This window comes from Ischnura elegans, chromosome 6 (genome assembly GCF_921293095.1).
Source record: "Ischnura elegans chromosome 6, ioIscEleg1.1, whole genome shotgun sequence".
NCBI classification, from domain to species: domain Eukaryota; kingdom Metazoa; phylum Arthropoda; class Insecta; order Odonata; family Coenagrionidae; genus Ischnura; species Ischnura elegans.
The window spans coordinates 101,059,170-101,084,917 of NC_060251.1; the positions used below are offsets into that span (position 1 = coordinate 101,059,170).

A 25,748-nucleotide genomic window follows, 5' to 3' on the forward strand; every position below is an offset into this window, starting at 1 on the left:
ATAGCAAAACACATTCACCGTCCACTTGCTCAGTTCGTATGGTCGGGTCGGAGTGAAGTCGGAGTCAGTGCGCGGCGCGACATAAGAATGTGTGTAATTTCTGGCCGCAACGACCGCTGAGTCGGGGACGACCAAATTCAACAATTTTGGTCGGACGTCTCCGGTCCGACCAACGGGTCGCACTTGGCCTAGTGCGCGTCGCTCCATTAGTTGCAATGCTAAAACTGGTCGTGTGCCGCATTTCGTGGTCGTGGTCGCGCTAGTGCGCGCCTGCCCTCAGGACGACATCGCGTAGCATTACCAGGGTTGCACTGGGCTGCTCTAGACCCAAGCAGGGATCAGTCAATCTCCGTGAAATCTCTTACATCACAGGGACTTGAACTGAGGCCCTCGGGGTATTAAGCCACTTTTAGCCAACGAACCCATCCGATGCCTCCATATTAACCTTCGTTCGTTAGGAAAATTGAGAATATATGTTTCCAAAAAGAAAGATATCTGCAGGAAGTGGGAATCACAACTGGATTCTCGGTAAGTGAATCCATTGCTGTAGTCATTCTTCTGCTCCAACTCATCAATAAATTTACAGCTCGTTCGTAAAATTTTAATACTTCCTAGATTAAGTATATACACCGTATTTTACATAAATAAACATTCCGTCTTGTGCACTTAAAAGTTCCTGAAGATTTTAGTCCGTTTTCTATCTTCAACAGGTCTCACCAGTAAAATTGTTTCTTTTCATCCTCGTGAGCAGAATACCCTCTCGATCACTACAAACAATCCTTATTACCATTGACACTCAAAAACCACACATAAAGTCAGGGATAAACCGAGTAAATCGTTGAAAAATATATCTTAGGTGAAGTCTGAGTTTGAAACCAGACGAAGATAATCAGTGGTAGTTAATTTGTAAGAATACTCATTGATGAAAGCATTGTTGGAATTGACAATAACGCTGTTTTAGAAGTCTCTATGGTTCATGAAGATACAGTAATACAGTTCGCTTACATTTGGCTTTTTTTTTGGTGATTCCATTGTAGTTTGGCTGTTGCTTTATTCACCGTTGGTTTTAGTTAATTTTAAAATTCTTCGTGCCCGTTAAAATGACATGTCTAGGCATGCAAAATGGAAATAAGACTTGAAAACCCGATACTATCTTCATCAGTGATATTTAAAGTTAAGGCAAAAGGTTGAGTAAATAATGATTTAAATCTCAAATTGGGAATTATCCATGCATGATAGCAAAGAAGAGAAATAGTAATCTTATTATTTTGAGAGCTCTCAAGAATAGGCATAGGCGCCGGTAGTAACAATTTGATGTTCGCGGCGTGTGGCCAGAATCTTTAAGTAAGAAGCTGGCAGATTGCGTGTGAAATTATCATTATCAGGCGGAAAGCAACGCGATGGAAACTCAGAAACGATGATAGAATCTACTACACTCCGCGGAACTAATAAGTTTCGCGGAGTGCAGTAGATTCTATCATCGTTTGGCATGACTGAAAAGGGCGTTGGAAGGATTAAGAAGTGCAACACCAAGATTAGATGTACTTTAAGGGATACGTATATTTTTTCAAGTTAAGTTGGCGGTGGCGCGTGGGCTCGTTTTTGGTGCCGGCTGGTCCGGTAGTCCTACAGGAACTATCATCAACTAGCCTGAGCACGAATCTAGAAATTGTTTCTATTGAGCACCCGAATTAAGAAATCAAGAAAGGGAATTAAATTTACTGTTCCATTAAGCGTGAGATAGAGTTACTCACAATGTTTTGGAGAAAGTGGGCTAATCCTTCCCATGCAACCCTATTTCTGCTTCGCTCGTATCTCTTTTGTACAACTGCCATGCCAATTCCAGTATAGATTCTCCTTCAATCGAGTTTCAAATACAGCTCTTGGTCCGTTGTAATTGGCTCAGTTCCGACAAATCAACCGCTGAAGTATTTCATGGTTCCGCATTGTGGCTCAAAGCCGCGCCACGCATATAAATGCTGGATCATGGCCGGAAGAGGGCACTGCATATAAGATTCTCTTTCCCAACTATTCAGCTCTTGTAGATGTGTTTTAAATTCCTGTCTTTCACGTGTTTTTCGCAATTAAAAAAAAGATATCTTTTAATAGGTTGGAAGCATTAAAAGCAATCTAAGATAATAATAAATAAATTTTGTGATCCTGAAGTTAATTCCGGTTTTCTGAACATGCATTCATAATATCTTAAACTTGTGCTCTTACCACCGAGTTGGCGGCGTAGCGATTATCTTGGCAACGCACCATTTGATGTGGGGGTTAGGGTTCGCCGTTGTGGTAGCATTGGGAATCCATTTTCTATCGTCTGGGGGTTTCATATGGTAGATGAAACCTGATTCCATCCCATTGAAGGTTGTCTTCTGCTGCCACTTCTTCTGTTCTTCAGCTTTTTAATATGTTTCCAAAAATGTCCGCAGCGAAGGAATGGGTGAAGGGCGATCCACTATTTAACAACATTTTACAGTAGTGTATTTTCAATTGCGAGGAATAAGATTGAAAAATTATGAATTTGAAAGATCACACCATCAGGAGTATATTTTTTAGTTTATACCCCTGAATATGTCTAATTTCTACGCGAAATTCCCAGGATCACTTTTCCCGTCAGCGACGTGAGTGGCGGCTTATGGGAACACATTTGAATGCGTGATGGGTGACACCACATCCTGAGACCAACTTGAGTATTCTCTCTAGCAAAGTTCGTCGTTCGTGGCTCCGTCAGCGACGTCCTGACTCCACCGCCATCCCCTCAGCATTCTCGAGTCCATTTGAGAGGAGGCTGCCTCATATGGGCCGAAACACCTCCTCGAAGGGGAAGGAGGCGAATGCGCGGCTGAAGATGAGCGTGAACGCGCTGCTGACCATGTCGTTGATGGCGGGTCTCAGGAGCGGGAAGAAGGGACGCCACGACGCGTTGATCACGTTGCCCAAGATATCGCCTGCAAGAGAGAGAGAGATGCGGGTGAAAGTGCGGATGGAAGAGGCAGTTGAGTTTTTTATTGAGGGAATCTCCGCGAATTGAAACTGGTTTAGCAAACTCGGCGAAAAATGAAAGCAAGGGTGGTATTTCTCAAGGACTGCATCCTCTTCGACGATGCTCGCGGCTTCCTTCATATCATAGGGCAAATCGCAGCAGGGGCGCAGCAAGGAATTAAGGCTGGGGGTGGTTTAGGTGCAACTAATACCGGTGGTAGAAATTATAGAATGTAACAATGCCGTAAAATGGTGTGAAACCGGATAGATGCCACTCGGCTTGCTGTGTCCTCCCGCTTACCCCGTCTTGAGCTCAAAATCATTTGTGTTCTATGGTAATCGAGTGTCGAGTTGAGAATTATTTTGTATATATTCTGGATATTAATCATAATAGTTGGATATCTCAAGAGTCCCGCTCGGATTCCAACGAATTTCAGCCTTAAACCATTTAATATAAGTCTCGTTCCAAATAGAAGTGTATGCCGGACATAAAAACTCGATGGGTGCGGCGTTCGGTGGTGTTTTTTTTAACGGCGTGCGACAATCGCCGGTGTTCCCACTCCGATGGTCCCTACAGTGTGATTTCGTCAATGAGGGTTAAGTATTTAGCTCCAAGAATTAAGACGCGCAAGAATGAGGTCGTTTATGCATCATATTGTATGGTATACTATGGGTTATTCGCCATTTTATTTTCTGCAGAGTTGGAGCCGCGGCTTCGTCTAATTTTCAGGGTAAGAGGTGTGCCGCGCCCACCTCTAACCTGCAATGACTCGAGATCCTCTAGATGGACGAGTACCCAATCGTTCGAGTCACAAGCTTTGAGTTAATAGTCATTCGCTGTAATTATTTTGTTTATATTCTTATTCTCTTATTCCTATTTGGTTTTTAAAAATGATTAATGTATAATAAATGATAAAAATTGCATAGTTAATTCGCTGTAATTATTTTGTTTATATTTCTTATTCTCTTATTCCTATTTGGTTTTTAAAAATGATTAATGTATAATAAATGATAAAAATTGCATAGTTAATTATTAATTACTTTTCAATGAAATGCTATTATTTCATTGATATTTTGACCGATAAAATATGTAAAAGTGATCCTTAAAACTTACCCCCTCACACCCTCTTTTCTTCCTTTTATTTTAAACAATGGAAAATACACTTGTTTTCACTGCCGATGAATGTATTAGGAAGTGATGCAATGAATGCAGAACTTTAAGTCATAGGTTAAATGCAGAAATTTAAGGCATAGGCAATATTAATTCGACCGAAAAATTTTCAAGGACTTTTTTAATTAGTGCTGATTAAAAATTTATACTATAAACGTAGACATAAACTGTGAGCTATGTTTTTGCTTTCCCTTAAAGACTATATTTGAATAGCTCAAGAAAGTTCACGGATGAGTGTAACTCAAGGTTGCTACTAGAAATTAGCATAACTGCTGAGCTTTTGTTGGAGTCAGGTTCACAATGGATTGCTCAGAGCTTTAAGACCTTGAATGATCCATTCATGTGTAAACACATTAGTGTTGAGCAAAAAAACGACGAAAAGATTTCTCTCGCGGGTGGCTGTAGTCATCAAACAAGAAACTAGACTTTTTTGTAGCTTAATTGCGTGCAATGGTGTATGAATATTTATTTCATTACGTTGACTACCTCACGTCGCACTTGGAAGTTAATGGTTGCCGAAAGCAATTGATTGGTAAGCTAACAAGCCTGCAGTTGATTGAAGCTACACAAAGTAAATCATCGCGAAATATTACACGAATTTTCATGTAAAAATTCATGCGCAGTACAGGGAAAAGCAACTTAATTGTAAGATACGGAATCGTACTAATAGCAGCTCATGAGCAGCCCGACTTTCCATATACTTGAACAGTCTACAGTCAACAACTATATGATAATTTTCCTTCTTTCTCTTCTTACTTCGTCTGTTTCCATTGCCTTAATACCAAAAAGATAAATCTTTGAAGAATTTTACGTCCCTATTCAGCACAAGTTCGTCGGCGTACTTTTTCCTGCTTTGCTGTAATGCGTTTCCATTTTTAAGAGCACATTAGCATATTGGTGTGTAATTTACTGAATGAGCATTTTCTAAAACACAAGATCAGCATTTGAATCTCTCAAATATTTACTTCGTGGAAAAGATTTTATAATAAGGATCTTACTCAGCGTTGTGTTTGGTCGGAGTAGGTTGGATATGTAGATGTTCATGTCCCTGACGCCCGTGTTGACAATGCGAACGGAGAGCGGTAAGCCATCAATGGATCTTTCGCCTCTTCTCATGGTGACTGTTGTGGTTTGATTGTAGTCATCTGTAATGGAAAAAGATAATTAATTAACCAGTAACTTTTATATTGGAAACTAAGTTATCCAGCGCCTAAATTATCGAACTAACAAATAATTACTTTGAGACCTTTTTTAAGTATCTTAAATTTTACAGTGTGGTCCTTAAATAGCTTTCTTTTTTATTCATATGGTGGATTATTTTGACTAATTATAGATTTTATTTTGTGGTAATTATTTCTTCAGCCGTTTTAGCAAAAGTTACCTTGCCATTTTATTTCTATTGAAATTATTTTCATTTTCAAGGAGAACGCACATTGGCGAAAGATTAGTTGTTTTCTGTGGTCAAAAAGAGTTAAAGGCCTCTATTAGAATGCGTATTTAACTTAATACCATTTTTAATCGTACTTAAATAGCTTTCTTTTTGATTCATATGGTGGATACCAATTATTTTGACTAATTATAGATTTTATTTTGTGGTAATTACTTCTTCAGTCGTTTTAGCAAAAGTTACCTTGCCATTTTATTTCTATTGAAATTATTTTCATTTTCAAGGAGAACGCACATTGGTGAAAGATTATTTGTTTGCTTTCGTCAAAAAGAGTTAAAGGCCTCTATTAGAATGCGTATTTAACTCAATACAATTTTTAATCGTAGTTACTAGATTTACTGAGATAGCAATAATATTCAGAAAGTCAGAGATGAGTGCCCCTGGTTTTGTTTTGGTCCCTAGGTGATGTATAGCGGGCAGTTTCTACAAGGGAACTAATTTCTGGGGGGACGCCCTAGTTACATGCTTGTATAAACCTACTTCAAAACTATGTTTCAAACAAGTGTACAACGTACTTAGTTGTGTTGTGTCAGTGCGAGGAGCCAAAATAATACTTATGATGGTAAAAAATGCAAAAAACTGGGATTCATGCTATGAATTTTACTTACAGAGTGTGAGATTAAATCTGCCCTTATTGTTGAGGCGAAGTGGTATGAAACTACCCTCGAACTCATAGTCTCCACTCACGACTTTTTCGGGGAAGGTCTGGTCGTATGTCACTTTCTGGTTTGCCAAGTCACTCCTGAAAAATCAAGACGACTTTTAAGAAATGGTAGGAATAAAATCGATAGAATAATGCTAGCTCGTGTTATTTAGGCTAACGCTTCTTTCTGGAAATTTAAGCCGAATCCCTCTATTGATGAATGGAACAAACGGGAGTAGAACTATTTTATAGAATAATATTGGCTATATTACACAAAATTTATACAGTTAAAACAAGCAGAAGAATAATTCATTAGGTGTAAGGTATTTAACAAGCCGTGCTATCTTCCTCTAAAACGACTTATTTAGTTATTTATTTCCAACTTCTCCATAAACAGCACATGGAGGCCTTTACTACCGAGGATTAACAAAGCACGACACTGTAAACTTATGTTGACTCAAGCTAAAAATTGCTTTATTTATATTTTTTGGACATAAATTAATCATCCATTTTCAAACGCCCCACCTTTTGAAGGTCTTAGACTTCCTTGAATTTTGAAAGCCGTAAACAACCGGAATGAAACTCATGTTTCCTTAAGTGTATTATTAAAACTAAATTATCGAAAAACTATTATACAATCTGGTACCGAAAGTTATTAATAACTTCACGGTAAGCTAAATTATATTTACCGCATTTTTTTATTCTGTGTTTGTATGAAATTCGCTTCTTTAAGTAGATTGGCTCGTATAATTAATATCCAACATATTTATCTTTACCGCTACGTTGGTTTATCCATAAAATTTATCGTCCGCAATTTCAAAAACTAACCAGTTTTTTAAAGGTGTTTTATTGAATGGAAAGTGAGCTATCCATACGAACGACAGTTTTCGTGACAGAGGGAATAAATTTGCTTCGTGATGAATTTTAATGGCTTTTGTAACTGATACCAAATCAAAGAAGCTCTGCATCTCCACGAAGAAAATTCATCATCTTTCGGTAGATAGAACGTTGCATGGGCGTACCCAGCGAGGGGCAGGAGGGGGCAGCTGCCCCCCTAGAAGCAAAAATCCCAAATGTATTTAAGGAAAATAATTTTAAAAACTAATAAAGAGCTGTTACTGTTTCCTCAAAATGTTGATTTCATTCACCTTTTCCATGCTTAAATCCTACCTTCAACTTGAACAATAATGGCTTGTCCCCGATGCCCCCCCCCCCTAGTTTTCATCCTGGGTACGCTCTTGGAGCGTTATTAGTTGAATGCGTGCGAATTTTATAGCTACTGTGCTGTTAAAATAGAGAGGATTATCTATTCATAAGATATAAGAACTATAGCCTATTGATCTGGTGTCTTTCCCCACGAATTAACTGTATAGTGAACTCCCTCTCCCTGTTGGATACCCGAGAACAATAATTTATCCAGAGAAACCTTCTATTCGGCAATTTACGTGAAATTCCATGCCTTTTGTGAACTATTTTCACATTGCTAGGTGTAACCCCGTTCTTCACGAAATTTTTAGAGGCACCGTCGTCTTTGTTAGAATTATTTTTATGCTAAGGGCTAAAGAGACTATGAAGTCTAGGATTAGCATCAAAATATGACGTACTTGAATCGGGTCACTGTGGAAAATCTCCAACCACTTTCTACAACGTTTGTGAGTTTTAGCTTGTACTGCATGAGGGGCCCAGATCTCTTATGGACAACTTCTTTGGCGTAGAACGGGTCAAATGGAGGTAGCTGATACTCAGGAGCGCCTGAAAAAGTAGATAACGAAAAGATAAAAGAAGGAAAACGTAAATATCATAACCTTATCAGAATGTAGAGCGGAGAGGAGAGATGCATCAAATTAGCATTCGGATTGTTAACTTATGAGCATGACTAAATCGATGAGACGTTCTAGTATATTTGCCGTAATAGGCTGTCTCTTCTCATTTTAAATGTTTTTTTACTTATCCTTTGGAAACCTTAAGCAGTTGGCAACATTTTTTATTAAATTTTTATACAATAAAAATTGGAAGTATTTTTCACCATGCGGTAGTTTTCAGGTCTTGTAGCTTTCATGCTAAAAAGTTAACCAGTCTCATTTAAATATAATTAATCCAGAGAAAATCCATGTTTTTTTTGTTATTTGTGATCATGGAATGAAGACGATTTGCAAAATGTGATTTTAAAAAAATTGCCAATTATATTATCATATTTGGAGTGGATTTATATTGTATTTCATATGTATTCTTAAACTATAAACTTCATAGTTCAAGCGTATAAATATTTACCTTAGTAAAATTAAGAGACGGAGAACTTTATAAGGGACGTCTCCGAGTACAGTTATCGTCATACGTGTTCATCACCATAAATTAATAGCATGCTGAATTTATTAATTGGGTACAAAGTTTGGCAGAAATCGTAGATACACAAAATAGCGGCAAGTCACCTGTTTTGAAACTTCCTCTGTAATTTTATGTAACTATCAGGATTTATATTTTGATGATACATTTTCTTGGGATTCTTTAAATTCAGTATTATACTAAAATTTGACTTGAGAGTATTATATTTTATAACTTAATGTTTATTATGCTTTCACTTACCTACTGGCATTAAATATGATGCTGCGTTGATGCCTTCCCTTATGCACTCATCCATGTCCTCAGTTCCTGGGTGGCAGTTGGCGAAAAAACTCTCTGGAAAGAGTAATCATATTTCTGACTGAGTTTCACCAGTTACAAAACGGGGCTCCTAATTTATGTTATGAGCTGTGTTAGCTATTTGGCATTGTAAATATTTTTCCCATGATTAGTTGTCGAAAACACAATAGGTATGTGATGGCCTTACAGATTATGTCAGTAGGCGACTGGTGTGAATCTTGATGTTAACTTGAAAGTACTCGAGATAAAAGTTAGAGTGGAGTCAGAAACTCAGCACCCTGTAGAGCCCTAACAATGCCCTTAATTTGTCACACTATATAAGGCGTAGCATGGTAGCCCAGTGGATAAAGCGTTGGTATCTTGAATAAGGATTCTACGTTCCATTCTTGGGTGAAGCCTTACAACACTCAAAGAAAAATTCTCAAATAGCGATGGAAAGGAATTGGCCTCCATTCCCTGTGCATGTAGATTTAATACCCCTGTAATATAGTCCAGGGAGACCTCTACCTTTGCCTATGATAATTAACTCGACGAGTTTAATTACTGTGTGTGAGCGATGAATGTTGCAACGTTAGATTTATATATTGCTTAAATGCTCCCTCTTCGGCGATGATTTCGAACCTGTCTGATGCAAAAATTAGCTTTTTATTTTATCTGACGTTTCTCTGTGAAAAAATCATTTTTTTTACTCTTTATGTCGTATATGCGAATAATATTTCCCCTATATTTCTTACCTGGAAGCATTCGTATCTTAACATAAATTCGATAAAATAAAATGTGCATCTTGACTGTAATAACTCTGGTGTTTTTCCTCATTTTCCCTTCCACTTTCCTCAACTCATTTCCCAAGGCAAGTCACGCACCATTAGTGCACAGAGCACAAATAATTAGGATACGCATGCAAAATACATCTTCTGACGTCCACATGATGTCATACTCGTATATGTTAAAAAAGGATTTTCATTTAAAAAAACTTTTAGCATGTGTGGCTTTGGAAAGTATGAAAGCGATCAACCCCGACCGCCCTTTCTCCGATCATTAAAATATCCGCGAGAGAGAAATGGTGCGGGAATTCCCACAAACGTAATGCGGCTCTCATTTCCCCTGAGAAGAGATTCTTTGAATTATATGGAGAAAACGTCCATGGGAGACTTCCGAGAAATAGGTAATAACTCAAGAAAATGACTAGTATATAAAATATGAAAAATACTTAAAGAAATAGTTGTTTCTTCACTCGCGTGCGATTCTCTTTTACTACACGCTATTTCTTAACTTGCTTAACTTTCTGTTTCTTCAATGAAATTGATTTTTAACCATTCTCTCAATGTCGGATCGGCTTGAAAATTTTCTCGCTTGATTTTGATGACAATACAATGTATTATAAATATACATTTGAAATTCTGTTCCATTGTGCTCTGATTAATTAACTAAATTACTAACAAAAACTAATTTCTCTTGATAACGCTCCCAGTAGGAGGAGTAAAACGTTGAGTGAAAATGTTATCTACACAGCAACACCCGAGAACCACCACCAACATAACTAAATTACTAGTTGAAATATAGTTTTAAATTTTCTCAAAATATGACGTTAGGTATATTTTTTTGCCGTAATTCTTTATAAGCTTTGGTTTGATCGATCACACGATTCAACATTAAATAGTAGAAAATAAAAATAAAATAATGAAAGATTTTTATATGACACGCTTCATCCAAAAACTGCATAATATACACTAAAAATAAAAAATAAAATTTTCATCTCTCAGATAATAAAACGTGGGTTCTCATTAGGTTGTGATTTAAATATTGCGTTCCAGTCCTTACCTATCCTCCTCTACATTCATGTGCAAACAGTCATTTTTTTAAATAAAAAAATTATCACCACCCACGCCTCATTCTCCGAATGATGAAAAAGCTTATTATTTTACTTCTTAGTACCTACATTTATACTGTTTTTGAAAATAGGGTGTTTTTTATATCTTTCTTATGGGACGGATTGAGAGTTGACCCCAGGAATTGGCCCCCTCGCCCTTATTGCGTGCTATTCTCATGCCTTTGGGTTAGTCTGAGTCGAGCTTTTATCTACGTGTTCAAAACCCGAAAAATGGTTTGAACCTGTTCAACCATTGCCCATAGCCCTGTGACCGTAGCATTACTTCATTGCTTTATTTCGTGCCCGTCAAACTTCACGGATGCCATATGGTTTCCTTAAAGCTTTGAAAAATGCTAAACAAAATTATTTCTCGATAAAATTCGTGCTGATCGTATTTTTTATGCTTCTGAATATATTCGTTCGTACTTAAGATTCCTATTTGCATCCAGTGAAATTATATCTCACTCAGCGATTTGATCCAAGAATTGGTTGGTCTGAGCAGGTTAAAACCAATTTTCCGATCAAATCTCTGAGTGAATGCTCATTACAGTCGTAAAGACTATTTTCTTCCTTCCCTTAAGTATTCTATTCCCTTATATTCGCTACTTCCGTTAATCCGTACTTGCGTTAGCCTTTTATTTTGTCAGTTACTCATCTCATCTATCAGTTTCCTCTCTTTTCGAGATATATGGATTACTTTCTATATCGTTTTCTTATTCTTTCATTGAACTTGCTTCATTTTTCTCCGCATCCAAATCTCGAACGCCTCAAGACTATACTCATTCTCCATCTGCAGGTTCAGCGCCATATAATGCTGCACCGATAGCGTGTTGTGCTTTTCTCGAGTCGTTTGGCTGAGTACTTAACCCAACGTTGCTTCTAAGTAACATCAAAAATGTTTATATTAGCAGCTCCATTCAGGAAATATTTATAATACGTGTTCTTTTGTGCTGCAAAGTTCAATGGCAAAATATGTAGCTGCCACAATTATTATGATTAAGTTGAAAGTTATCACAGTTTAAAAATGAGAAGTCTTCGTATTTGATTTCTCCCAGAAGCAGCTCTGTGTTAGACAGGGTTAAGAATACAATGATCTCCAATAGAAATAATGCAGGATGTGCGCCAAAAATATCACATAACATTTTGAATGGGAGGAAATTAATACATGGTAATCAATTGCTACGGATCCACTCGTGTGAGCCTAGAAATACTACTGCTTAGATTGAATGAAGGTTAAGAAGATAGTGGCCATTACGAGATCACAGCTGTGGAGGAAGAGATAACCTTAAGAAAAAGTAAGATATAATTTTCGGCAGTCATGGATGCCTTTCGGGTGTCACAATCGTGCCTTCTGAAGGGCTTGTGCTATTTCCACTTTCCCAGAGTCAAGCATATGATGCAATTAGCCGAAATGTTTAAAACGGTAACGTGGAGAGCGGCTCGAAAAAAAAAGATCCGAAATGTTATTATTTCAGCGGAAGTATTAAAATTCAACTTTTTGTATAACTACTTCACTATAAAAATATAATTTTAGTGAACGAATATCCTGAGTTATTGACCTGAATACCGACTGGTATATCTACAACATAATTATAGATGTGAATCTCTTTGCTAGCTTTCAAAATTTCCTCGAGTGTAATTGCAAAGTCATTTTTAGCAGCCAATAGCTCTGCGATTAACTCACAGAAAATAACGTACGTGAATCAATTTCGTGAGAAAGTTTACCGTGTGTGACTGTACAGTGTACACCCATAACTGGATAGGGATAACATTCCATTTTAAAGCAGTTGGCCAGCAAAATAAATCCCAAACCTGCCATTATGATTCTTTGTTTTGATAGGTAAATGGGTCTTTAATTATAATCCTGGAGTATTATTATCCTCAGTTATTCATGATGGAAATTATGTGAGCTGTGTGTGAGGTGTTTCCTCATGACCCAAATTTATTTTTGACTTCTTATCTGGATCATTATGTAGAAATCAACCAGTCACTCTATTACGCCTGTGAGGTCGCAGAAAAAACACAAACCGGAGAATTTGTGAAAATATTATTTTATGCTTTAAGACAAATTTTCACTTCTCACGTGTCCAATCCAGTGGAACTATCGCCAAGGTCATATGATTATGAATACGTCTCTTCTATGCAGTTACGTAAAAGAAATTTTATCACTCAAGGGGAAATTTTTAACAATTTTTCCAAATATGGAGAGTGGTAACCTTGTGAGTACAGTGTAGGGCTACAGAACAAGGGGTCACGGATTCAAGTCCAGAGTGAAGCCTTCAGACTCTTCGGAACGAAAATTCTCGAAGCTTGCGGAGACCTAGGATAAAAACCTGTCTCCCATACCCTGATTGTGACATTTTCATACGCCTGCAGCTTAGTCTCAGATGAGCTCTACCTTCAGCTATCCAAACCACCCTGAGATTTGAATCGCTGATTGAAAAAGAGTTTGTCAAATAAGAGGGTGAGGCATAATTGGAAGCTTAAACTCAGCGTTTTATGTGACTGATTCATTTTGACTCCAAAATTGCTTAAGGATGATATCTGTATGAGGTCCTTTGCTCCAATATGAGATAATTTGGGCAACAACAGGTAATTAAATTAAGATAATAGACTGTATTAAATGAATAAAAGTTTAGAAATGGCGTGAATTGACGGCGTAAGATAAACAAAGAGCTCCTGGTTTGCAGAATGTGAATATCAGAATTTCAGTGCTAGGAGCATCATTAAGCAATAAGACACAAAATTTATCCCAGAATTTGGTATCCATAAATCATCCAAGTTCCGAATTATATTTCATATATGTGACGCTGTTAGGTTCAAAGGGCAGATAAAACCTATCCAAACAAAACCAAAAGATTAATAACTGACAGGGAAAGAGCGCTAAACATGTGGGTTTTAAACGTAGTCATGCTGTTTTGTCAAGGGTGAACTTTACGTTCACTTATCAAAATTGCCTACGGTTGAATTTCTGAGCGAGGGAAAGTTTTTCAAATAGGGATGTGTCACAAGACTCAATCATTCGATGAAACATTAGACAGTGTCAATGCATTCAAATTTGTTTCTCCTCTGTTGGAGTTGAGCATGGCGAAAGAAATGGGCGTGGCATACTAGGAACCATTGTATTCTTCTGAAAGTATCACCAAAAAAATCTCTGAAATCCTTTCACCCGAAGTGAACGTCGCGTCGGTCCAATTCGACAACTCAGGAGAAAAAGGAGCGATATTTGTTAGGCTAAGCAAGCCAAGTGAACGTCTATTGCGCTTCTAACTATGTATTTATTGCGTTGCATTGAGAGCTATCAAACACTTGGGTGCACTCTGCTTATATGCACTTCTTCCCGCCATCAAACGTTAAAAGTGAGCGTTGAACTAAGCGTCTTGCTATAAGTATTTCCAACGCGCAACTTTCGCTTTCTGCTTACATAATTTTGATTGACTACTATGAAAGTATATGTGCCTTAAAGAAGGCATTGCCCTGTAACCGTAGAGAAGTATTGCTTCATTCTTGTTATATTTCGTGCTTGTCAAACTTCCCGGGTGCCATATGGTTTCCTTAAAACTGTAAAAAATACTGAATAAAATTACTTCCTAGTAAAGTTCATGCTGACCGTATTTTTTTAATGCTTATGAATGCTGTACTTAAGTTTCCAATTTTCATGCATTGAAATTTTTTTCGACACCTAATGAAAATTATTTTGTATCTGATGCAGAAATTTCTATACATAGAAAATGAGAACAAACTTATGGTCAGTAAAACTAGGTATTTTTTCATCGACAATTTCTTAATTTTTTATATCAACAGTGCAATATATCATATTGTATAAAAAATATATGAATGTAATCGTATTTTTTTAAGGTATTGTCAGATATGCGTTCTTTTTGCTGTTGAGTTGTATTGTCAAGTACTTCCTAGACTTTGTGCGAGTAACGGTAAAAACTGAAAATATCTATTTTTGATCGATGATCAAACGTTCAGAATGTTTTCCCCGAATATGAGGGAGGTGAGAATTACCGAATGGTCGGAATAATTCCATTTCCATACCACATTGTATTCCACTTACTTCATCATCAATAGTGAACAATCCTAAGATTGGTTTGACGAAGCTCTCCATTTCTCTCTTCTATCCGCTAACCTTTTCATAGCGACGTATTTCTTCTCTTTCACATCCTTTATAACCTGTCCTATGTAACCTATTCGAGGCTGTCCCTTGCCCTTTTTCCCATCCACCTGTTCTTCAATGATTGTCTTCATCAGGTCATCATGTCTCTTAATGTGACCAACTAAGTTTTCCCGTCATCTGCTTAAGGTTTTTAGAAGACTTCTCTTTTCTCTCAGTCTTCAACGAACTTCAGCATTACTTACGCAGTCACTCCATTTTATCTTCATCATTCTCCGGTAGCACCATATTTCGAATGATTCCACTCTTGACTTCTTTGCTGCTGTCAACGTCCAAGCCTCGATTCCATAGAAAAACATACTCCATATGTAGCATCTGGTGAATTGTTTCCTTACTTCTATGCTTGTATATTGGAACGAAATCTTTTGCTATAACTATCGAACGAAATAATATGAATTTGTAAAAATTTATTTTTAAAATGTTTTAAATTACTTATATCACAATATGTCATATTTTATGTGTATGTTTCACCGGGTAGTACCGTTTTATTTTCATGACGATAAAATATAAAAATATCCTCATTTCACACAGTTTTAATTCTGTGGTAACTTGGCGTATTATAAGAGCGTATTTCTTGAATGATCTTTAGGCAGAATAGCTAAAATTAGTTAATTTCCAGAATTTACGATAAATTATAAAATCATCCTCAGTTGTCACATATGGGAACCGAATATAGAATTATTTGTCCAAATTGAAAATTGAAGTATTCTTAATAATTGCATTTCCGGTGACGGGAGCCGAGGGAGACTTGAGAAATAGGACAAACTCTTGAAAAACGAAGTAACAGGTTGAAATAAGCAAGGTAGATTTCTCTCCATTTTACATTTTTGCTAACATTGGAGATACTTATCTAAGTTTTTCCGTTGCAAAAGGAAAATAATATTGGTTAAATTTATCATCTCTGACAAGGACTAAGAAACACAAAAACTAAGGATTTCTTTAAAATAAATCCTTAACTCATTTTTTGATGATATGGAATTAGTATTGATAAATTTATACTTACTTAGTGGTGCTGAATCGAAGAGTTGCGCGTTTGCTCCAATTAGCAAGAGGAAGAGCAATATCAGGACACCTTCCATGATTCTAGGGAAGGTAAGCGGGCGGAAATGACGATTCACCTGCAAGTATAGAGTAAAGCGGTATAGAACCTTTATTTGAGAACCATTTTTAGTTAATGTAATCATAAAATAATTATTTATTGATAAGAATTAGTTACCATTTCCAAAATTTATTGATAGTTAGGGAATAAAGACACATTAAAGAATCCAAATTGTTTCGATTTTTATGTATACCAGACTAGACTCTTTAGCGAACGATATTTTTACGGACGTCTGGCATCAAGTAGACCATATATTTCCTAGTTTAAAAAGCATAACAGCTATTCTTGAAATTATATCTGTACGTACGTTGTCCATCAATAGTTATGGAGAGTTTTTGTTGGTTTTTGGAAGATTGATTTCGTAATTTTTATAATCCAAGAATTGTAATAATACGCCATGATCCCACACATTCGTCTTGATGCCAATTTACCGTCAAGTTTGGGTCTAAAATAGTCTGAAGGGATTGGAAAGTTTTTGAGGCTAGGAAGAAATATATTTTATTTCAAATGTAATAAAATATTCCCTACTCCATATAGAATGCCTTGATGCTTAATTAATTAAAAGTTCGGATTCTGAAATAATCAACTTGATTTGAAATTAGTTTTGAATTAAGTTACAAATAATCTTGAATTGAATTGTTTGTAAATTAAACAGTTAAGTCAATTAATTCACTATAGACTTATTTAACGAATCTTACGTTTTCGTTTTAGGCGAGGGGGAAATCAATATTTTAAAAATAGTTGGCAAATATACCCTAATGTCTTTGGAATATATTCATGACTATTTTATGTCAAACTTGGGGACTGAAATAATCTAAAAGGATGTTTTGGAAATGCAAGGGTCAATCTTTTACAATAATGACATTTTTTTAGCTCTGAATCTAGTTTTTCTAGCTTTCATGGCCTATAGTTAAATGGTAGCAATGAATCATTTTTATTTGACATCGTCAACGAAGACAATCTATACTTTTTTAAATTGAAGGCAGAAGCAGACGATGAGTGAGTAAACCTAACGAGACGGAAGAGTTAGGAAAGTGAAAGTAGGTCGCTGGACTACGTTCGGGAGACTCCGCAGCGACTCAATGGATGAAGGCGGAGAGTTTAACGCCAGCTTGAAGAACACCGGGTGCGCGCGCTCTGACTGAGCGAATTTGGGCGGATGCCAGGCATGGTTCGCCCGGGTGATCGCCCCTTACCGCAGTCACCTTGACCCAAAGCGAGCGGCAGACATTTTTGATTGCGGCTATCCCCGCTGGGAACTTCTTAATGCCTCCGGCGGAATTATCTCGATGGAAGAGCTGACGGAAAATAAGCGGACCATCGGGGAAAGTAAGAGACCTGGAATTTCGGGTAGATGTGCTTCCCTTGCCAGCCGAACCGTCAAGTTGGCAGCGTGCCAGGATGATAACACAAAGGCCATCAGTCCTTGTCCAGCATTGTTCTTACAACTGTCTTATGAAATAGAATTTATTAGTAATGAAAAAAACTTTGTAACTTCCACAAAATTCACAGAGATTCTATTTTATTATCGGTTTCGGCTATTACACCATTTCAAATACATACTTTTAATTTATAAAATGGTGTAATAGCCGAAACCGGTAATTAAATAGAAACTCTGTGAATTTTGTGGAAGTAACGAAGTGCTTTTCATTATTGATATGGAGCCCTTCCACCACATAAAAGCTTAAAGTTTCGATTTAAATAGAATTTCTCTCTCGGAGTACCTACATCTTAGTACATGAGATGTGTTTGGAAAAGAATGGGAATTTTAGTTTAAAAAAATATTTATTCGTTTAAATTAATTTTCGCCTTCAAAAGAGTCCTTATTCGATTCAACGTTAATAACTAACTATTTCTTTCACTTTTTCCACGCTTTCATCGGTTGTCGATGTGCTGGGGTGTCCGGGCGTTCGTCATCTTCAACGTCTTTGGAGTCGTCTTGGGAACGCATATACTAGGTGCTCTTAAATTCTCGTGTTACTCATAGAAAACTCTAAATGGACCATTGTAAGCATTTCACACACTCTGATACACTTAATTTTGACAAAATACTGCCAGTATCCATAAAATTGTCATTCCACTTCGGGGCTGGAACGAGTTAAAGTGTCCTAAGGTGTCACCTTCATCCCACGAGCCCTTTCGCGTTCCTCTTCCGTGCCATTGGACTTCCTCCGAGATTTTCTCTTGCATGAAAGCTAATTATTTTTTCTCTTTTAGCACGTAGAACATTACATTCAGCATGTTAATAAGATATTTCATGTCTTGAATCCCAAAGTTGTAAAGTTAGCATCGAATATGTTACCGAATGTCAAATAACCTACATTGAAAACTTCAGTTGAATATTTTTCTTCTATTATCAATTTCATGGTAATGGTGTAAAAGTAAATAGTTTGCGTCAATTTTATTGGATGAATCTATTTGAAAAAGAACGAAGCATAAGAATATCATCCCAACGATAGATAAAAAATATATTTTTTGGGATGTCGATGACACCCCACGCGCCTTCTACCGTTACATTTCAACGCGCGCCCTCTCCCTGGTTAACAATTTTATTTGATCCAATTATTTTAACGAACGAAAATCGCCGAGCTCATAACAGCACGTCTAACCTCAGCGGCAACCAAAGTAATAAATGCAGTGAAAATTTTACCATACTTCAGGGGCGTGTATGCCAACGTAATAAAAACATTAATAGATTCTCCAAACTCGCGAAATTTAAAAATTACTATTATTTTTTGGACATACTTGGTACTCTTTCTCCCCGATCCAAAATTCCAATAGGGTAGTTTTCTTCATCAAAGAAAACGAGCGGCATTGATTGCGATTCGTTACCCACCATTAGTGTATTCATAATATACAAATTATTTGGTTTTAGAAATCCCAGTTTAGACGAATATTAATGGTCAATTTTAACCTCATTTGAAAAAGGCCAGATTGGCGCCCATGCGATGCCACTCCACGTGACCTCATAGGGACTTAGATGCTATACGAGTAGTCAGTTTTACATCGTCTGAGATTACCAATGCATGCATGAGGCACAGAGCTCCGGGAAACATCTCTTAAAAATCATCTATTAAAATTGGCAATGGTCGGAAAGTTTCCTTCGTTTGATAGGGGAATAATAATCCTTATTGAAGCCAAGCGCTACCTGCTAGAAGCCTACATCGTAGTGGCGCTGATAGCCTCGCACCACGTTGGCCTCACACGGTGGCAGCCGGAACCAGAATGACGTCACGCTGGCTTTCCCCAGTATTCATACTTCGCCGTCGCGTTTTCGCGCGCTAGAAATTTTTCACTTTTCATTTAATCGCGTAAAATAGAAATCGTCATTTAAAAATCTAAAGCGTGAAATAAGTACTCTGGGAGTAATAATCTTTCGATTTAGACAAGAAAAAATTAAAATGAAACCACCCTATTGTGGAACATTTCAGTCCTGCCACGTCGTCGCAGTGCAATTCACATTCATTGCCTTGAGAAAAAAGTCCCCTGCGCTGGGAATGAGCCATGCAGGGGCGCAGCTAGGAATTAAGGCTAGGGGGGGTTTTAGGGTAATTAATACTTACGGGTGTGGGGGTATAGCATAAACACCAGGGTAAGCAGTAGTTGCGGGGGCCCTCCTCCAGAAATGTTTTAAGAATAACGGTTCAAAATGGTGAGTTTTACGGCTTTCTAAGGGGTATTTGATGAAACCTAACACTATTCTATAAGTAATACTTATCCAAACAAGTAAAATGGATTGAACTTAAAATTTCTCTGAGCTCTGGGGGGGGGGGGGGTTTATCCCCCAAAACGCCCCCCTCGCTGCGCCACTGGAGCCATGGACCTTTGGCTTTGAGGTAAGTTGTCGGGTACCTGGGTAGTTTACAAGTCTGCGCAGTGGCCAAGAAAGCTAAAGATCCGCGGTGCGATTCCCGGTCCAAGGGAATTATTTCTCATGCCATTCACCACTCTGCTTCCTAGCCCGAAGTCAAGAGTAACAGGGAATTGCTGGTAACGGTAATCTTTTAGCATTCTAGACCCTTAATCGTTATTTCACATTGCTATTAGCACTTTGTTTTCTAACCTTCCATTCTTTTCAAAATTTTAACCAATTGAAAAAATAACTATTACTAGCCTTCTTTGAGATTTCTGAAAGGAAGTAGGTAGTCGTTTACTTCTCTATCTCCATCTGACAAGATAAAAAAAACGCTGATTACGACGGACACTCCCCTACTTTCTGTAGATAATACCACCGTATCAATGGATTAAGAAGCAATGTCTCTACGTGAGCAAAGATCGTTGGTAAAATTATAACTAGGTAAAATTATTTTTGATGCATGTTTTTATGGCATGATTGTAAATAATTACATATATGGTTAAAAAGATTGTCATTGCTTTACTTATAAATTTTTCGTACTAGTCCTTTTTTCGTTTATAAAATAGTATTATACTTAATTCACAAAGTTGTATTAATAAACTCATTTAAACATTTATTTCACTTTCCATATCATTACTATCTGTCAGATCCCAAAAATGTGCTCGAGCCTGCAAGATCAAAGCAGCCTGCTAATACATCTCTTTAGCTCTTGTTATGGATGTAAACTTGGATTTCGCCCAATATTTTGAAATCAAGAATGACTAGCGACCTAAATGCGTTCGCGTGATCACTCGTACCTGTTTTATAATACTTTATAAATTCATATCATCAATTTGCAGAGGCATACTTGAAAAACGTACCTACGCTATAATTTTGCAAGAAATGAAGCAATAACTATACCTTATATGTTGTCTCTTTTTGCTGAAGAAGATTAACTCTCAAGACATACGTAGAATGAAGAAATAATGATTAGCCATCAATTTTATATCAACGTAAGTTGAAATTACTAAGCATCTTGCTGTTTCCCTTCACCGTTAGATCAAAATCCAATGACCTCGACCATTGTTCCGGATCCAAGGTTAGGTAGGAAGAGTAATTTTTTGCTGAAGAAACGTCATTATTATTTATCGAGAGAGAGAAGGTCTGAGCCTCATCTTGATGCCGAAAATTCCTGGCGTTTCAATATCCGTTGGCCATTCATGGCAATGTCACTTCAAACCATGAAGGTTATGGGCAAAAATACGGCTTCGGCGCTACATCGCTGTAAATTCTTTCCCTCGTGCAAAACTTTGCTTTTTCTAATAAAAACATTTGAGATATCTATTTCGAATGAAAGTAATTGAGAGGTATACTAGAGATGGCATAAAAATAATTAAAAAATTTTCAATAGATTTAGAACTTAAAATCTATTGAAAAATTATTATCTTGAACTTAACGGAGCATGTGAAATAGGCTCTTGATTATGTATAATTTGTCTCAAATTAAAGTTTTTCATGCATTGGAAAATACCGAGATAAAATTAAAAAATGCACCTAATGACTTACAATTTAAATGAATCCTTAGTTACCAAAATGGATCAGTCAAGCTTGTGTCATTTTAAATTACAGAATTCTTCTTGCTATTGTCTCAGGAAGTTCGTGACTACAATGCAACGGGAAATTTTGAGCAAGTATTTAAATGAGGGAATAAAATATAATTCCCAGTTTTTATAAGTTATATTGCATGTGATTTACAGCCGATAACTGCGAGAAACTAGAATCAAACGACAAATTTATGTAAAGTGATCGTTGCGGCTCTTCACACGTTGCGTACGGATGGCGAGAATCCTCGTCATTTTTTCCCCGAACGTTCCGGATGGATGACGAAGAGATTACTTCTTGCTGTGGATATCCGGCTTTCCATTAAAATTAGGATGCATTAGGATTTAAGGTTCTTCTCAAATAAATCAATAGATGTACTTCCTCAGGCTCTAAATATACATGCATTGTCTGAAATAAACTATGTTACGCCGTGTGGACTAATTTCTGACTCCCGGTGGTGTTGGTTAAATAACCAAACGGTCTAGGTAGTTTTGAGATTCTTTGAGATTTTTTTCAGCCCTTCGGACAAAAGTTCTGTGAATCATAATTTAATTAAGATTAAAACTTTTGAAGGTCTTCCTGTTTGGTACCTTTAGTGTATTTATTTAACATTTTTCAAGACCTTTACGAAAAAAAACCAGACGAAATTAATGAAATAATGGCGATTTTATTATTTCTATCAGATCTTACGAGTTCAACTAAAATTCGGTGTCATAATTATGTTATCGGTTCCCTCAGATGGCCTTAAGAGTTTTTAGTACGATATCATGCATGCAGTACTCACCATCTCGTCTTAATGGCCATCAAAACTTTTTCGTAGCTTATTCACCATTCGAAGTTTTAGAATTTTCCAATGGCTTTGATTTTATATTAATATAGAGATTTATATAGAAGTGCATTGCTGCTCGGAAAAGTCGAATGAAATATAAATATGTCTGAATCGATCATTTGAAACATCTGTGAGAAATAAAGAAACGAAAAAAAGTAGCTAATACTTACAATGTAATCCTCGACATTAATCTCCCATTCATTAATCCTATATTTTATCAGTATTCCCTGATATTAAAATTTTGATACCAATTCCATTAATCCCACATATTTTACGAATACGCAAAATTCTAATAGAACACTAAGGATTGACTCTTTTCTCCAGCGTCAGAGTTTTCAATTCTAGTCCCATCTATGTTCTCCCTTTCCGTTTCAGCAGTGATCTTTGATTCCCATCGGTATATTAACCCTTAACCGGTGACGTGCGGTCTGAGAGACCGCTGCGTTTCTAAAAATATGAATATTTTCAAAATTAATATTTCAAAATATCTATAATTCTCGTTAGCTTCATATTTTTGCATAACAAGGTTATCCCACTCTTAAAATTTAACGTTCCTTTTATTGATTTCTGTAAATTTACAATTGAATTCGGTTAGCGGTCCTTGAGACCGCACGTCACTAAATTAGAAAAATCAATAAAGGCAATGCTGGTGGAAATGATAAAAAAAATTGTTAAAACAATTCGTTGTGATTTATTAAACATAAGAATTATTTATATCTTGCTAGGAAGCATCTTTAGTTGTACAAAGTGGATATATAAGCACTTAATTTTTCTAAAATTCATTGCGTTAGAATAAACGACCTATCAAGAAGTTTCTGAAGTCGAACGTAAAACAAATGAAAGACAGTTTTTATTGGAAATATCACTCATATTGTTGTTTAAATGCTAACATTTTTTATAAATAATTAGAATAAAATAGTGGTAAATTTCTCGTACCCTTAGCAGGCAGTACACATACAATGTACTTCGTAAATTGGAACCAATTGAACCCCGAAATTTCGCGCGCTAACGGCTGGAGCGCAATATTTATTTACGGGTATTTTTCAGCAGTCGGTCTCCTCTTAAATATTTGGAGACGGAGCATCTTAGCATTGAATTTTACCGCAAGAAGAAGCAATAAAAGCCTGAGAAACAGCGAAAGTGAAACGTCGAAATGCAAGTGACATTACCTCTAGATTTGTCCGAAGCGTTTTTTTGGCCCCTTTTTTTCTCAAGTTAACCAGAAAACCCTCGAGTTCGTACTTTCTGGGGTAGTGCGAAAATTTGTCGACAAATGCCGAAAAATACAACTGATAGTGAAGAAGGGAGAACAGATGATGACAGAAGTGATGCAGTAAAAGATCTCCCCAGGCAAGAACAATTTTTTACAGGAGAAATCGCTATAAGTGGTAATCAAATGAGCCAAAGAGGAAAATTCGTATACCCTTTCATAACATCGTTACGCAGAAACCTGGTTTGAAGGATTACATTACATTACTGGGTAGGGATATTGAACCTCTTGATTATAAGTCTCAGATTTTTGATGAGCAAATGTTACCATTGAATACGTTGGTACGATCAAATAAATAAAAAGGGCCTAATAATTTTGCGTCATCCTAAGGACGCGAAATGGGCTCTTCATTTTACGGATTCTCGGCGAACAAGACTGTAATATCCAATGTCTCCAAAGTATATAAGGCTGTTTGTTTAGTTTCAATTGTGCACTACAGGGGAGGTGATGATATAGAGTCAGGGAAACCAGTGGTATTTGCATTTTACAGCGCAACTAATGGTGGCGTAGATACTTAAGACAATTTGTACTGTACATACACATCGGGGAGGTTGCCAATGACAGCATTTTTCAGAATATTAAATATTTCCTTTGTCAACTCTTTTATGCTTCAGCTGTCTGAGAAAGATAAGAGAGATATGACACGATTTATTGCATTAAATCGATGGCGGAGATCTCGTTAGATATGGGAAGGAGAATGTCAAATGTAAGACTCCCGAGAAGGGTAGGATAAATTATTGTGCAAAGTCTCCATCTAGCATAGGAAGAGGCTGAAGAAGTTGAAATGTTTGAAATGCGGACAGTAGGTAGACTTTTCCCGCCGTACAAAAACACGGAAAACCTCTTTCTTATTTTTCCAATGCAAAAAGCCTGTGCCTGCGCTTTTGTGAAAAATTGTAATTTTGATCGCCAGCAGAATGCATCAAGAAAAGGAATAAGCGGGATAAATTTCACGTCCACTTACTACTTAGTCTTCCAACTTTAGCATTTAAGGCCTTATTTTTAAATCTGGCGAAATATTGATACATAAATATTATAATTATAACTTAAGTGTTTTTGGCATCAGTTTTTTGACCCAACTTCAAATAACAATTTTTACTGACAAAGTGGTTCGTATTAGGAATGTAAAACGTTTAATATAAGTGTTAGAATAGTTAAGCATTTAAAGAAAAATTAAACAAAACAATAAAAATGGCGTTGCAACATTTTATGAATTTTTTATTTAATGCGGTCTCCCAGACCGCACGTCACTGGTAGTGTAACAAGAATTGCACGTCACTGGTTAAGGGTTAATATTGAATAATTTTATTCATTTCCCCATGGTGGATGCTATTGATCTTGAAAACGTTTATAAGAACTTTATGATTTGATTCAAGGACGATTTATTAAAATTTTCTTAAAAAAAAACTTTTTCATGCACCCCATTTTAAGCAGGATTTTTTAATAAACTTCTTAAATCGTGATGTGGTAAGGTTTTCGGATGAAAAAGAGAAAGGTAAGTGCCACTCCGTACTCGACTGGACTCACCTCGAATGAACGTTAAGCATGGGCGTCGCACAAAGATTTCTTCGTGGACTCAATAAAATACGTAGTACAGCGGCGCGATTCCTCAAACGCGCGAACAGCGAAAAAATTAAAAAAGGTTTGACATGAATTAGGTTGGTAGCCACTGGAGACTCGAACACCTTGCATTGCTTGATTAATTAGACAAATTTTAGACTGACGTGGACAGATAATTCTGAGAATGTCACTGGTGTATTTTCATGTTCGAGAGACGATAAATTTGAAAAATATAATTTTTCAAACGGATAGGTGAAGGAAATTGCTTTTCCCCTCGTTCAATAGGTGACTTCAATAAATGTTAGATTTTAGATCAATCAAAATGGTTGGCACCGATGGTGAAAACTAAATCGCCTATATTTCATCCGGTTTTTTTCATAAATGTCCAGAAAAATATTAAACAGAGACGTTGTAAGCACCAAACAGATAGACCTTCAATAATGCGAATACGGCCCACTGAGGTATACCTAGTCCGTTTTTTATCTGACGATTATTGGGAACATTTCAAAGTATTTATTCTTTAAATATTAATATGCATTTGTCAACTCTTTTCATAAACTATGTACAGTATAATTTTACACGAATTAAACAATATGTGTCCTAGGTCCACCCCACCGC

The 25,748-nt window shown here is 36.7% G+C and overlaps 1 protein-coding gene across 1 annotated transcript in view; it reads right to left on the reverse strand.

The window, feature by feature from the left end:
• Nucleotides 1-587: 587 nt before the first annotated feature.
• LOC124161267 (circadian clock-controlled protein daywake-like) overlaps nucleotides 588-25,748 on the reverse strand; it is a 30,378-nt gene continuing 5,217 nt past the window's right edge. The window contains exons 2-7 of the mRNA XM_046537555.1: nucleotides 15,940-16,054; nucleotides 8,830-8,922; nucleotides 7,851-7,998; nucleotides 6,212-6,345; nucleotides 5,155-5,301; nucleotides 588-2,951 (exon numbers count right to left, since the gene is read on the reverse strand). Of these exons, the coding sequence (XP_046393511.1) occupies nucleotides 2,797-2,951; nucleotides 5,155-5,301; nucleotides 6,212-6,345; nucleotides 7,851-7,998; nucleotides 8,830-8,922; nucleotides 15,940-16,015 (753 nt within the window). The 5' untranslated portion in view covers nucleotides 16,016-16,054 and the 3' untranslated portion in view covers nucleotides 588-2,796. The remainder of the gene's footprint in view (nucleotides 2,952-5,154; nucleotides 5,302-6,211; nucleotides 6,346-7,850; nucleotides 7,999-8,829; nucleotides 8,923-15,939; nucleotides 16,055-25,748) is intronic.